This window comes from Meleagris gallopavo, chromosome 16 (genome assembly GCF_000146605.3).
Source record: "Meleagris gallopavo isolate NT-WF06-2002-E0010 breed Aviagen turkey brand Nicholas breeding stock chromosome 16, Turkey_5.1, whole genome shotgun sequence".
Taxonomy (NCBI): Eukaryota; Metazoa; Chordata; class Aves; order Galliformes; family Phasianidae; genus Meleagris; species Meleagris gallopavo.
In genome coordinates this window covers 9,601,063-9,613,211 of record NC_015026.2, presented here as the reverse complement: position 1 = coordinate 9,613,211, position 12,149 = coordinate 9,601,063, and the positions used below count along the sequence as shown (strand labels likewise).

Below are 12,149 nucleotides of genomic sequence, written 5' to 3'. Positions count from 1 at the left end.
CAGTGGAAGTAGCCTCAGTTTGACATATGACATTCAAATGATACGAACTTTAAAAGAGTGGTTAAATGACTGCTGTTTGACTCGAAACCTTGAATCCACCGTGGCAGCATCCTGGCTGTTTGCCTTCACTCTGGGGTAGGGATAGGGATGCTGGGCTTCAGAACGAGAGATCTGAGTGCTGGTGCAAAGAGAGCCCGTGGGGTGCGGCGTGTCCAGCTGGTAGAGTACAAACACTTGTGGGATCGGAGGGCCAGAGATGGATCCATGCACACAGAGCCATCCCTGTGTCCTCTCTCACTGCAGATGGCACACAGGGAGCAGCACAGAGCTGTGCAATGGGGAGGGGAGGAGTGGCTGGAGGACCAATTTGAGACCAAGGGATAGAACTGGGGGTGAGGAGGGTTCCCCTACCTGGTCCTGTCCTCTTCCTCCCATCCTCCTCCTCCCTGCTGCTCCTGTGCTTTGCTGTCCATGTGGTTGGTGCCACCGGTTCGTGTCGGAGTTGTCCGAGCAACCGGCGCTGCGAAGCATTTACCTCTCTATTTTAGGAGACCTTGTTAAGCACTTGTCACATTAGTCTGTCAGCTTAATACCAGCAGTCATAACACTTTTATAACCCACCTGCTGAAGTGCCTTTGCTTGCAATCCTCGTGCTGAAGCAAGAGCTCAGGACAAAAGCTGCTGCAAGAAAAAAATCGCTGCTTCTTGACCTTTGGGCAGACTCTGTGGGCTAATTATCCCATTGATTTTACCTGAATCGAGCGTTCGGTGGGGCTGTCTGGAGGGCTGCCTGGCTCCAGCAGCGCATCCCAAACAGCACTCGTGTGGGCAACCCGACACCAGCCTGGGTTGGGGTCAGGGATGCTCTGAGTGGCTGCAAATGGTGGCAGGCGGTGTTCCCCCAGCAGGGACTGGATGGGGACACGGTTCAGCTGGAGGAGGGCACCTGGAGCCAGCAGGGCACTGCAGCACATGGTAAGCCCAGCAGTGATGTAACTTCAAGCACCATATGAATTGCAGCGGGTGCTCTTGCTCAGAAACAGCCTAAAGGATTGAAAAACGAGTGAATGGGGCTGTGGCTGGATGTTGCAGCTCTGTGGTGAGCTCTCCTTAGATCAATAAGAGATTTGCAGGAGTTGTTGCTATGCTGTGTTTGAGTTAGGAAGCAGCATTGTGCTATGAGAGGGGGAAACAAGATCAAAGGCATTGGTGCTGAGGGCCATATAGAGATCCTATATGAATTTCAGGGGAGCATGGGACTCGCTTTGAGCCATCAGCAGCTGGAGCACACTAGATAAGCTCCTGAAGCACTTCTGGTTGAGTACCATCCAAAAGGAAACCCACTTGATCACTCTTTGACCTCGCTGGGATCCGAATCAAAGCCTGACACAAAAGCAGGCACACATCACATCTCAACATTGCTTAGCCAGAAACAATCTGTTACGTGCTTACAGGTAAACTGAGGCATAGTGTTGCAGGAAACTTCATCTCTCTGAAGGCAGAAGGGAGATCAGCTTAATTGCCTGAAGCTTCCTATAAGCCCTAGTGTGAAACAGCAAAGAGGTGCTCTCACTATTCTTAAAGGTGCCCAAATTCAGCAAAACGGAGCTGGGATTTGGCACGCCTCAGTGTCGCTTTGTCTCTTGCCAGAACCCATCGCAGACGCCTGGAGATAAAGGCAGAGTGCCACCAGCTTGAGGGCAGGCTCCAGGCAGGCAAATCCATGCTCCTACACTTGGTTGGAGTGGGGAAGAAATGCTGGGTGCCAGTAGACGGAGATGCTTTGAACAGAGATGAGAGAGGCTGCAATCCTTTGACACCTGGAAGTGAACTGTTTATTACTAAAATGTTAAGCGGCTTTACGAGAGAGATTATCCCAAAGGATATTTTCTGCAGTGTTAACATTTGTGTGCAAGTGATTAATTCCAATACGGGCATGGAGCAAGGAGGCAAAACCCTTCTCGCATGGCTTGTGACTTCCATCAAGCTGCAGCCTTTATCCTGGTCAGGTCATTAATTCCTCCCTGACCTGCAACGCTGTGTGTTACTTCATCACCCTCATCTCCTCGGTCACCCCTCCAAGCAACCCTTGGGATTTCCCGTGCCCCTTTTTGTTACCCGCTGTGGCGGTGAAGTTGCTTGGCTGCTGTTTGTTCCCAGGTTTCTGACCGCCTCTGTGTTTTGTTGTTCTCCCTGGAGATGTGCTGTCGTGGCCGCAGTCAAACACAGTGCCATGGCTTTGAAAGGGGGGATGGTAACATCTGAAAGTGAAGATGAACTCTTGCCTTTGTGCAAAGTCTAGAAGGGCAATGTGCTGCTGCGGCTCACAAAGGCAGAGGGGGAAGCTGAATTTTCTCGCCCTCCCTCTCAGCTCATCGTTGACTCTCAAGGGAAACAGCCTTGCTCTTCCTTACCCTTTCAGGCAAGGATGACTTTCACTGGGGAATTTAATCCACTGCAGAAAGGCTTTTATGTGTCTCTGGGGGTTTTTGACTAAACGCCTCAAAAATATAAAAAGAAAATATAAAATATAGAAAGAAATAAAAGAACAGTATAGAATAATATATATACAATCTAACTATAATAACAATATATCAGAACAGAAAAGCAATATAGAAAGGAAAACAACTGCTCTCTAGTGACTGAAGTTCCTAAGCCCATTTTTGCACTGGAGACCACTTCACACCACCAATGGCTCTGCTCTGTCACTTATTTCAAGTGTTGGAATGCCCAGAGGAGCGGTGGAGCCACTGTCCCTGGAGGTGTTAAAGAATCATGTGTTTGTGACACTGAGGGATATGGCTGGGTGTTGTGGTGGGGGTGGGTTGTCAGTCGGACTTGATCTTAGAGGTCTTTTCCAGCCTTAAGGATTCTATGATTTTGGACTGAGCATCTTAAATGGAACATCTCTAGAATGAGCTCTTACTACTGACAATGCACATAAGCTAACACCTTACATTCATTGAGGATATAACGAGTTTTCACACACACTGCAGCATCCAAACGGATCAGCTTTAAGTAGGATGCTGTTGCCTATCTGCTGAGATTGGATGGGATAGCACCCAACCAGCATGGTTAAATGGTCCTTTCCTTAGCCATCCAGCAATGGTACACAGACACCACATACAGGAGCTTTGGAATGGATGTGCTTTCACTATAACAGCTGGATTCCCCAAATTTAGGCCTGGTTACTGCATGTAAGAGCAGGCGTAGGAACAGAGCACAGGGCAGCCAGCATTCAGCTCTACAGGATCTGGCTCTGCTCTGCCTGTTCACACCCTTAATGGGCAGCCTGGTCTAGTATTAAATGTGGAGGTTGGTGGCCCTGCCTATGGCGGGGGCGGAAGAATCTTCATGATCCTTGAGGTCCCTTCCAACCCTTGCTATTCTGTGATTCTGTGAGTTTTCATCCCTCAGGAATCCAAGCAGCATTACACATGGTAGCGACTGGGACAGGTTCAAGTATCTCACCCAGCCCCGAAGTACAACAGATTGGAAGCAGAACAGATCCAGCCGTGAAAGGGTGCTCTGGAGCAGGTGCACGAGAGATCATGGAAAGCACTTAGAGCTCTGTGTGGAGCCAGCTGGTCTGCAGCATGGAGCAGGCATAGGAATCAGAGCTCTCTGCTCTCACAGGAAGACAAATGCCCAGCTGAGACAAGCAAGCCAGCACCTCCAGCAATTTGTCTTGAGATAACGTCGTGGTGAAAAAAAACAAGCTGCAAAAGTTGGCTTCTGTATCTGTTATGTAGTGCTGATTTTTGAAGCAGAGATGCTTTGAAGATTGTGCTAAGGAATGAGGAAGCCCTGCTAGGAGCAGATCATTTTGTGGCCAAAAGCTTCTGAGACCTACAGGTAGATTCACCTGTATACAGAGGACAGAGCAGAAGCAGAGACTGATTTCAATTTTATGCGAAAGAGGCGGTGAGCATTTTATTGTGATTAGCTCCTTATCAGCAGTGTTTGGAGGAATAACAGGAGATGGGACAGCACAGAGCATTACGTCCTCTACAACACGAAATAAGGACAAAGGATTGTGAAGACTTCCCAGTTCTCAACAGCCAAAGGCAACATCTTTCTGCTAGACCAGGGCTGTCCAGGACATCTGAAGGCTCTCAGTGCTGCACCCTGTGCCATCATTAATTCAGTTAATTCTGTCCTACGGTGGCCTAACGCACATCAGAGACTAAAAGGTGTCACAGTGGCAGTGCAGTAGATGTTGCCTGTACTGACAGTCACTACTGCGGGAGACAGCTGTGTGCCTGGGGTGAAACAAGCAAACAAGCAGCAAAACACGCAGGCCACTTCTCTCTCACTCCACAAAGCTCCAGTCATTAGGGGCAACTGCTTGTCTCTGGGCTCCTCCAGTTAACTCGTCTGCAATCTGAATCACGCATGAAATCCTAAGAAAATCTAAATAAATCAGTATCAGAAAATTTGCGACAGGCATTCATCCCTGTGAGGACGTGACCACTTTAACACTTGTCAGGGTCAGAGCACATAGCTGAGGAAATAGCCCCGGACAAATCTACATCCCCAGGAGAATAAAACCAGAAGACACACAGAGCTGCCCATCAGGCAGTAGAAGCAGGAGCAATGGTAGCATTACTTAACTATGTGCAATTCGCTCTCCCTATCTTGATTTAAATTACACTGCCAGAAGAGACTGACAGTGTCTGGAATCAAATTGCTGAGAAAAGTGCCTCTTCAGAGGGAGAGAAAAAAAACACCCAAATAACCTGAGCGCAAATGGTCTTGCAAAATGCCTATTGTGATCTGGGACAGCAGGATCTGAAGCCAGGGAATTTTCATTAGGATAATGCTCTTTTAATTATGCCAGGCCAAACCCCTAATGCCCCGTTGCAAAATGGGGATTTGCATCACTGACATTTCCAGAGTGCACACACCAATCTGGGTCTCTTTTCCAGAGCTGGGCAGGGAAAGCACCATTGATTGAAAGTCTCTGAACAGCTCCTTCAGTTCTGCAGATCGCCATGGGCTCTGGGGATCATCTTCAGGACAATAGGCTTCTTTGGCTGCATGAAACCTTTTGTGTCCAGAACCAGGGGGATCTTGAGGAAAAAAGAAACAAACAAACAGCACACAGAAGTGTCATTTAAGATTGGAAAAAGGACTTTCATGTCATGGAAAACACCCCCTCCAGCCCACACACATCTCAGCCATCCCTTGTCTGCAGTGCACTGCCTGGCTTTGCAGCTGTGTTTATTGCAGAGCTGTCACTGCTGTGCACATAAAACAGCTGTGAGCTGGGGGATAGCAGCCCTCAGCTCTTGAACCAAGTGGTTAGTGAATGCTAGCATCCACATGGGGCTGTAAGAGAAGCTCAGCACACTGCTGAAATGAGGCAAAAGCAGCCAGAATCCATCCAGGGCGCAGAAGCCAAAGAGGGGCACTGGTGCCATTTTGTTTAATGCCAAAATGTGTCACCACGAAGGGCAGTGAGGCTGTAATGGGAGCAGGAGGAGCAATAAGCTCTCTGGGAAGGAAGAAATGAAGAGAGATGCTTGGGATGAGTCTAAAGGAACAAGTATTACACAGAAAAGTGCTGGGCTCTTCTGGGGTGGAAATCTCACTATAAAACTCTGAAAACTGGTGACGGAGGGAAGCAACTTGCAGGACATGCTGCTCATGCCCCGGCTGTTCTTCTCCCCATCACGAGAAAGACAGTGCTCCCCCAGCCCTCCATGCTGCACTAAAAGCCCCACAGCCAGTGAGCCTCAGGAAATCTCAACAACATGGCTCTGAGCCCAATGTACCATCAGTGGGGGGTGTGAGACAGCAGAGACATCCCTACATATATTCCAAAAGGATGTTCTTGGGTGAATCTTTCCCTCCCCCTCTGATCCAACATACATGACACCTTCTGAAGATGAGCCTGAAAGAGCCCCATAAACCTATGGCCACCAATAATACAATACATATTTAACTTGCCTCCCTTTAATTAAGGGCAGTTATAAAAATAATCAATTTTATGGATTGCAGAGGACTAGAAAAATGTCATTAGACTTGGGGGAGGGTGGATAGGTCACTGCATTGTTAATGGACTATTACAGTCTTTCACCTCCAGGTTAGCAGTTGAGTAGCAATCTGAATCTGCAGAGATTCCAGCCGAGCGCTTGTGCCAAGTAATAATTCTATGAGTATTTTTGTTTCATACAGCAAACGTCCTTTGAATACACTTTGTGCGCCCTCTGTTTCAATCTCCAAGCTCGCCTAGTGAGCAAAACACATTAATGGCATGGCCTTTGGTGGCAGGTGGTGCAGCAAACCAGGTCAAGGCTGGGCACCCAGTGCTCACAGCTAAGAGCAGCAGCAGCAGACTGCAACCTGTCTGCATCACAGGAAGGTGCCACGTGTTCAGGACATGCTGATGGGTAATTCCTAGCAGCCATCACATTGCTTTGTGTTGAGCAGCTCTGTTCTGCACAGCCGGTCCCACCAGGACAGCGTGGGAGCCCATGCAAACCCAAAAGCGGGTAGGAGGGAGGGAAGAAGCCTGCTCCTGCTTCACCTCTGCCTCCTTCAGCCTGCATAGCCCAAAAGCAGGAGAGACCGCTGCTTCAAATTTAGCTCAGATCATGTCTGCTCAAAAATTGTTCCGCTTTAGAGGCTGCCCGGTGGCCCATAAGAGATGTGTTCTGCTATCTCAGGGCCTCATTGCTGCTGGCCATGTTTGCGTTGCAAAACACAGCCCTGGAGTGGGCTGGGGAGGAGATCTGCTGTGCCCAAGCTGGGTCAGGACAGATTGGCAGGGCACAGCAGGCAGAAAGCATCCCAGTGCTTAATTGCACCTAAAGCAAAGCAGAACACTTCAGGGACTTCAGCCTGATACATCCCACCAACATTTAATCTGCCTCTCTAGAGGCTGGGAAAAAAAAAAAAGTATCAGTAAGTTGTACTGAAGCATTTAAAACAACCAAGAGCATTTAAAGGCAGATATTCCCACACGCCTCTCTAATCCTCTAAGTGAAATCTTCCTCCCTGGTTTTTGCTGTTTCACGCAGAGCCCAAACCCACAGACAAGCTTCAGTGGTCCTGAAGTTATAGTACCTTGGGGATGAGAGGGATTTAATGTGTAAGTGAGTCAGATCCCTACTTGTCCTGAGACGCAGACAAAAGAGAGCACGGAGGATCATCCCAGTGGGAACAGAGTACAAATAATGACACATCACTCCATATTCTCACCGGAGTGTCTTTGCAGGGTCTGAAAGAGAAGTTCTGCAGAAGGGCAACCACAGCCACTTTAACGACGAGGAGAGCAAATCTCATTCCGATGCAGTTCCTGGGGCCGGCCCCAAATGGCAGGTAGGTGTAGGGGTCAATGTTCTCTCTGTTTTCTTTACTAAACCTGATTACAGAAAACATAAATGAATAAGATTGGAAAGAACTGCCGTTCTGGGAGATGTCAGCTTTCAGATTTGAAGCAATGAGGGGTGTGGGAAGGCAAAAGCTTTTTGTGATTCCACGGATACTAAAAGAATGCAGCCAAGACCCTTTTTCCTGTCCCAGCAGACACCTTACTCCTCTGTTTTTATCCAGCTGCTTGGAGGTGGCCGTGAATCTCCAGGTGCATCAGGTGAACAGAGAAGACCAGAAATATGCTAACGATTTCATAACTACTCTTTTCTCAGAACTCCCTTTAAGCTGAGCCCAAATTTCAAACACACAGGTCTACAGCTTCACGTCTTCCCTTTAGATCAAAGGATGGAGAGAACACAAAGACATCCTCCCCCTGCGTGACAAAAGGGAGGGCTGCTTTTGAGACACGTCAGCCATTCCTCTCCTCATCATGAAAAACAGGGGAGAACAATCAGCTTCACAGAGGAATTCACCACTGAGCATTTTAGTAATACTTCTTAGTGATCAGTTGGTTTTCATGTCAGAAAGCCTTTCACTCCCAGTGCTCGAGGTCTGGCCACGTTAAGTCAGCAGTGAAGTTCCTCACTACTGAGACACCAACACAACCCTCTGATGAACTCCCAATGAGGTAAGCCATTCTTGAAGAGTCTGTGCCCATCTGCCCTTTCCATTTGTCACCTGGTATAAGGATCTAACTGCTGGAATAACTGAGGTGCAACACGCCCATTGCCAGAGTTCTCCCATTGGAGTGGCTCCTCCTGCAGCCAAGGCAGTGTTCCCGGGTCCTGGTGGTTTGTGGTGATCCCAGCAGGACACATCTCCACCCCTAAGCTTTTCATGATGCCTCTGCCATGCTATGTCTCAAAAGTGAACAAATCTGCATACTGGAGATCAAAGGCACAGACTTCTGGGCCAGTCCTCAATGTCTTCTTGGCCAGCTGAAGATGTCCCAAGTCTGCCTTGGGCTGTTGCCTCATTTTTCAGGGGCTAACAGAGCCTCCTAAACAAAGATTGTTTCATAACTGGAGTTGAAAAATTAGGTTTTATCTCCTACCCATCTTTGCCCTTCCGTCGCTGATTTGCATGGCGTTGTGCCAGTCACCCAATGGCTCTCGTTTTAATATCTGGCCATAAACCCCTCAACGTTACAGCTGCTGGGAGCTGCTCTCACTGTCGCTTCCTTCAATGCAGTTAATTAAATTCCATGCACAGTTTATGGATGTAGATCATAAAACTCCCCTCACGGTAATGCTGGGACTAGATGTCAGACGTTGATAAATGCCTAATTTAAATGTTATAATCACGCATTCCCCGCTTTCTCTGCCATGTCCCCTGCCAGGAATCACGTTAAACGTGCAGCTGTCCCCCACCTGGTCCTCACCTCTCAGGCCTGAATTCCTCTGGCTTGGGCCAGTACTCCGGGTCATGGTGAAGCACGTAGATTGGGATCATGACCACCATATCCTTTGGGATGGTCACCCCATTGAACTCCACTGTCTTCTTGCAGACCCGATCAATCCGCCCCCCAGCAGGGTACAGCCGCAGGGATTCATTCACCACCATGTCCAGGTACTCCATCTGCATGACTGCATTGTACGTAGGAGCAGCCTGCGGATGTGGGGGGAGAGGAAGGCTTGCAAAATGGCTGCAAACACAGGGCTTCAGCCCTGTAGGGTTTCCAAGGCACAGGTGGGAATGACCCCAGCATCTCAGCACTCTCCTTTACCTTGTTGGGCAAGTTTGCATCAATCTCATCCTGGAGTTGCTTCTGCACATCAGGGTGTATGGCCAGGTGATAGGAGATGTAGCTGAGGGTGGAGCTGGTGGTTTCATAACCAGCAAAGACAAAGATAAGAGCCTGGGCCAGAATCTCCTCATCACTTAATGCTGAGAAGAGGCACAAAGACATGTAAGAAGCTGAAATCAAAAGTGATTAACCCTCAGGAATCCAAGATCCCACTTGTCATCCAGGTAATGCTGTTGATAACTACCTAACACCTGATAGAGGACCTGTCCAGCTGACATGGACTGGCAGCCTTTGGCAACACAGTCAGCAGCTTGGCACTGGTGTGAAGCCAGAAAACCGCTGTCAAGGTTGGCAGTGTTACTTTGCTGTCTTTGAGAGCAGAATTAAACTGGTGAAGCTCAGCATAGCCTGATCCTCATTTAGAAAATCTGTTATCTCCTTGAAGTGTGTTTCCTGGGCAAAAAAATAAAATATGGGCATGTGCCAGGAAAAATTAGAGGTGAGGAGATGCCAAGCAACTCCTCTGGGCTCTGAGTTCAGCCAGATACTGCTGAGGGATCAGTAGCCCTGTGGCAGTGGTAATAAAGATGGTACAGAATTCCACACTGGTACTGCAGCCAGGCTGCAGCGTGGGGCAACATCCAAATATCCTGTCCTTGCAGATCACAAGTTAACAAGCTTCCTGCCTTGATAGATGTTGATGAACCGGGTTTTGCCTTGGCTGATCCATTATTTTTTGAATTCAACAGTTTACCTAGGATGATCAACAGAGCTGAGCTTGTAGATGAGCAAGGTGCACGCAGCATGTGTGCGCTTTACAAAGCACAGCCAACACCACTGGCCTTCAGAGAAGACTTTGCTCTTTGTTGGATAAATAGCCCTCGGGATTTACCCTGGGAAATGAGATATAATAAAATAGGACACATATGCGATAAGCATTATTATGGCCCTGCTATTGAGACCCCCCCAGAATAAAAGACTACAGTCTTCTCCCACATCCTCTCTTTAACTAGAACCACCTGCTCTCTGCTGAGAGGACAGATCTCAAGGCATACATTTGTGCGAGTCCTTCTCCTCAGCAGTCTTGGAGCCATCCTGTGAGCTCTGTGAGTCAATCATCAGCTGCAGGAAGTCCACTCGGTTCTGGGGAGGAACAGAGGCAGTCAGAGAAGATAGGGGAGGGAGGAACCAAATCTTGTCCAGTGCAAGCTCTATGCTGAGGGACCTGCTGCACCCAGCCCCACAACTTCAGAGCGCTTGGAGGTTCAGACCAGATGATTGCATTGACTTTCCCCACGTGGAAGCCCAGGTAGGGCATGCTTCTGGCCCTTCCCACGTTTAATGAGCTGGGAGCTATTACAGAGAGAAGGAAATAAATCCACCACAGCTTCTGAAGACATGACCAGGTTCCACCTGTGCTCAGAACAGCACAGTGAAGAGAACAGGCCACCTGGGTTGGACTCACCATGTGGTATCCTTTTTCCCGTTCCTTCTTCATTTTCATGAAGAAGACATCAAAGAAGTCCATGACTTCGTTAGATAACAGCGTCACATTCATCTTTTCCAGCACTGGGATCATGAAGGGGAACAATACTGAAAGGTGAGAAAAGAACACCACACAGATTTAGAGCTAGGCCCCCTAAACTCAAAACTGGCATAGAAAGAAGTGGGGCAAATTTACACCTTTGTCCAACAAATTGCTTTTCACTGCCTTCAGCTCTTTCAGTCTCCTGATCTCATATCATGATCTGCCCTCAGTTCTGCACTGAGTCTAGCTCTCTGTGATACGCACCAGAAGTTCTTCATGGCAAACAGGATCTCTGCATGTATGAGGCTGCAGCAAAGATCCACAAGAGCTGCACAAAACTTGACTGTGATTTCCCTGGGGAAATATTTCTACAGACCTGCTGGGTGAATTGGATTCTACAAAGTGCTGCTCCCCCCCCCCCCCAAATAGCAAAGAGGACTCTGAGATAAGCGAGCAAAAAGGAAATGCAGGTGGTCACCACACGTGACCAATTCATGGCTTTATAAGATGAGGAGTGTTATACCTATGAACATCAATAACGGGTTTAGGAAACTGAATTTGAGAAATTTCCTAATGTTGGTGACAAAGGGGTCACTGGGTTTGCTCATGGAGTCAACATCCACGCTGAAAGAAGTGCTGGCCACCACATCCATGCTGTAGGCTCCAAAAATGCTGAGTAGAGAAGAAAAAAAAAAAGAAGTGAATGGGATGAGCCCAACCAGAGTAATAGAATAACAGCCAGTCTAGGCAAAATCCCTGAGAGGGAAACTCTTTTAACCAAGGACTCGGTGCAGACACCTAACACAGCAGCTCCTGCCCTGATTTGACTGTAGCCAGCACTGTATTTTCCCAAGTTCCCCCATTTGCATTCATCCCCCTGGTTTTTCTCAGTGTAAAAAAACCTAGGCTATCGTTGGAAAGCACTGGACTGTGGTGCAGGTTAACCAAGATAGCATCCTCATTCTTATTGGTAAAAAGAGATTGTGAAAATGACAACAAAATCCACATCTATGACTTGCAGGGCTTCTGGAGTGGGCTGAACTCCTTCAAAAATGTCCCCAGTAACAAGAGCTGGGGTACAGAGCACAGTTACCCAGACTGGGCAGTGCAGAGCAGACACAGCCCAGCTAGAGGACATGGCTGCAGCATGGATGTGGGCTCTCCAAATGGCTCCATCCCACACTGAGTACAGACACTTCTGTATCTGCCCAAACAGTTACTTCTTCATGTCCAAGAGCTCTTCGTTAGCCACTTTCTTCTCAATGTTTTTCACCAATTTTTCACCATAGCTCTCAATGATAGGGAACATCTGAAATGCAAAACAAAGCAGAAGAAATTGACTCTTTCACACCCTCTAAGTAAAGCTGGTCAACTCTGCACGGCCACCTGCAACTTGCCAGGCCACAGTGACCAAGTCTATGGCTTCTGGAGGAGAGAGGAGGAGGATATGGGGAAGGTATTACTTCCAACCTCAGTCAGTGTCCTTTTTTTTTT

At 48.1% G+C, this 12,149-nt stretch overlaps 1 protein-coding gene across 1 annotated transcript; it reads right to left on the bottom strand.

The window, feature by feature from the left end:
• Positions 1 to 4,813: 4,813 nt before the first annotated feature.
• Positions 4,814 to 11,964, bottom strand: CYP3A80 (cytochrome P450 3A80; the record flags this gene model as incomplete). The annotated part of the gene is given in 8 exon segments (NM_001303150.1): positions 4,814 to 5,072; positions 7,207 to 7,369; positions 8,762 to 8,988; positions 9,107 to 9,267; positions 10,183 to 10,270; positions 10,593 to 10,720; positions 11,179 to 11,327; positions 11,876 to 11,964. Coding segments are annotated over 8 exon segments (1,101 nt in total), but the record flags the coding sequence as incomplete, so codon positions are not given.
• Between the last annotated feature and the right edge of the window lie 185 nt (positions 11,965 to 12,149).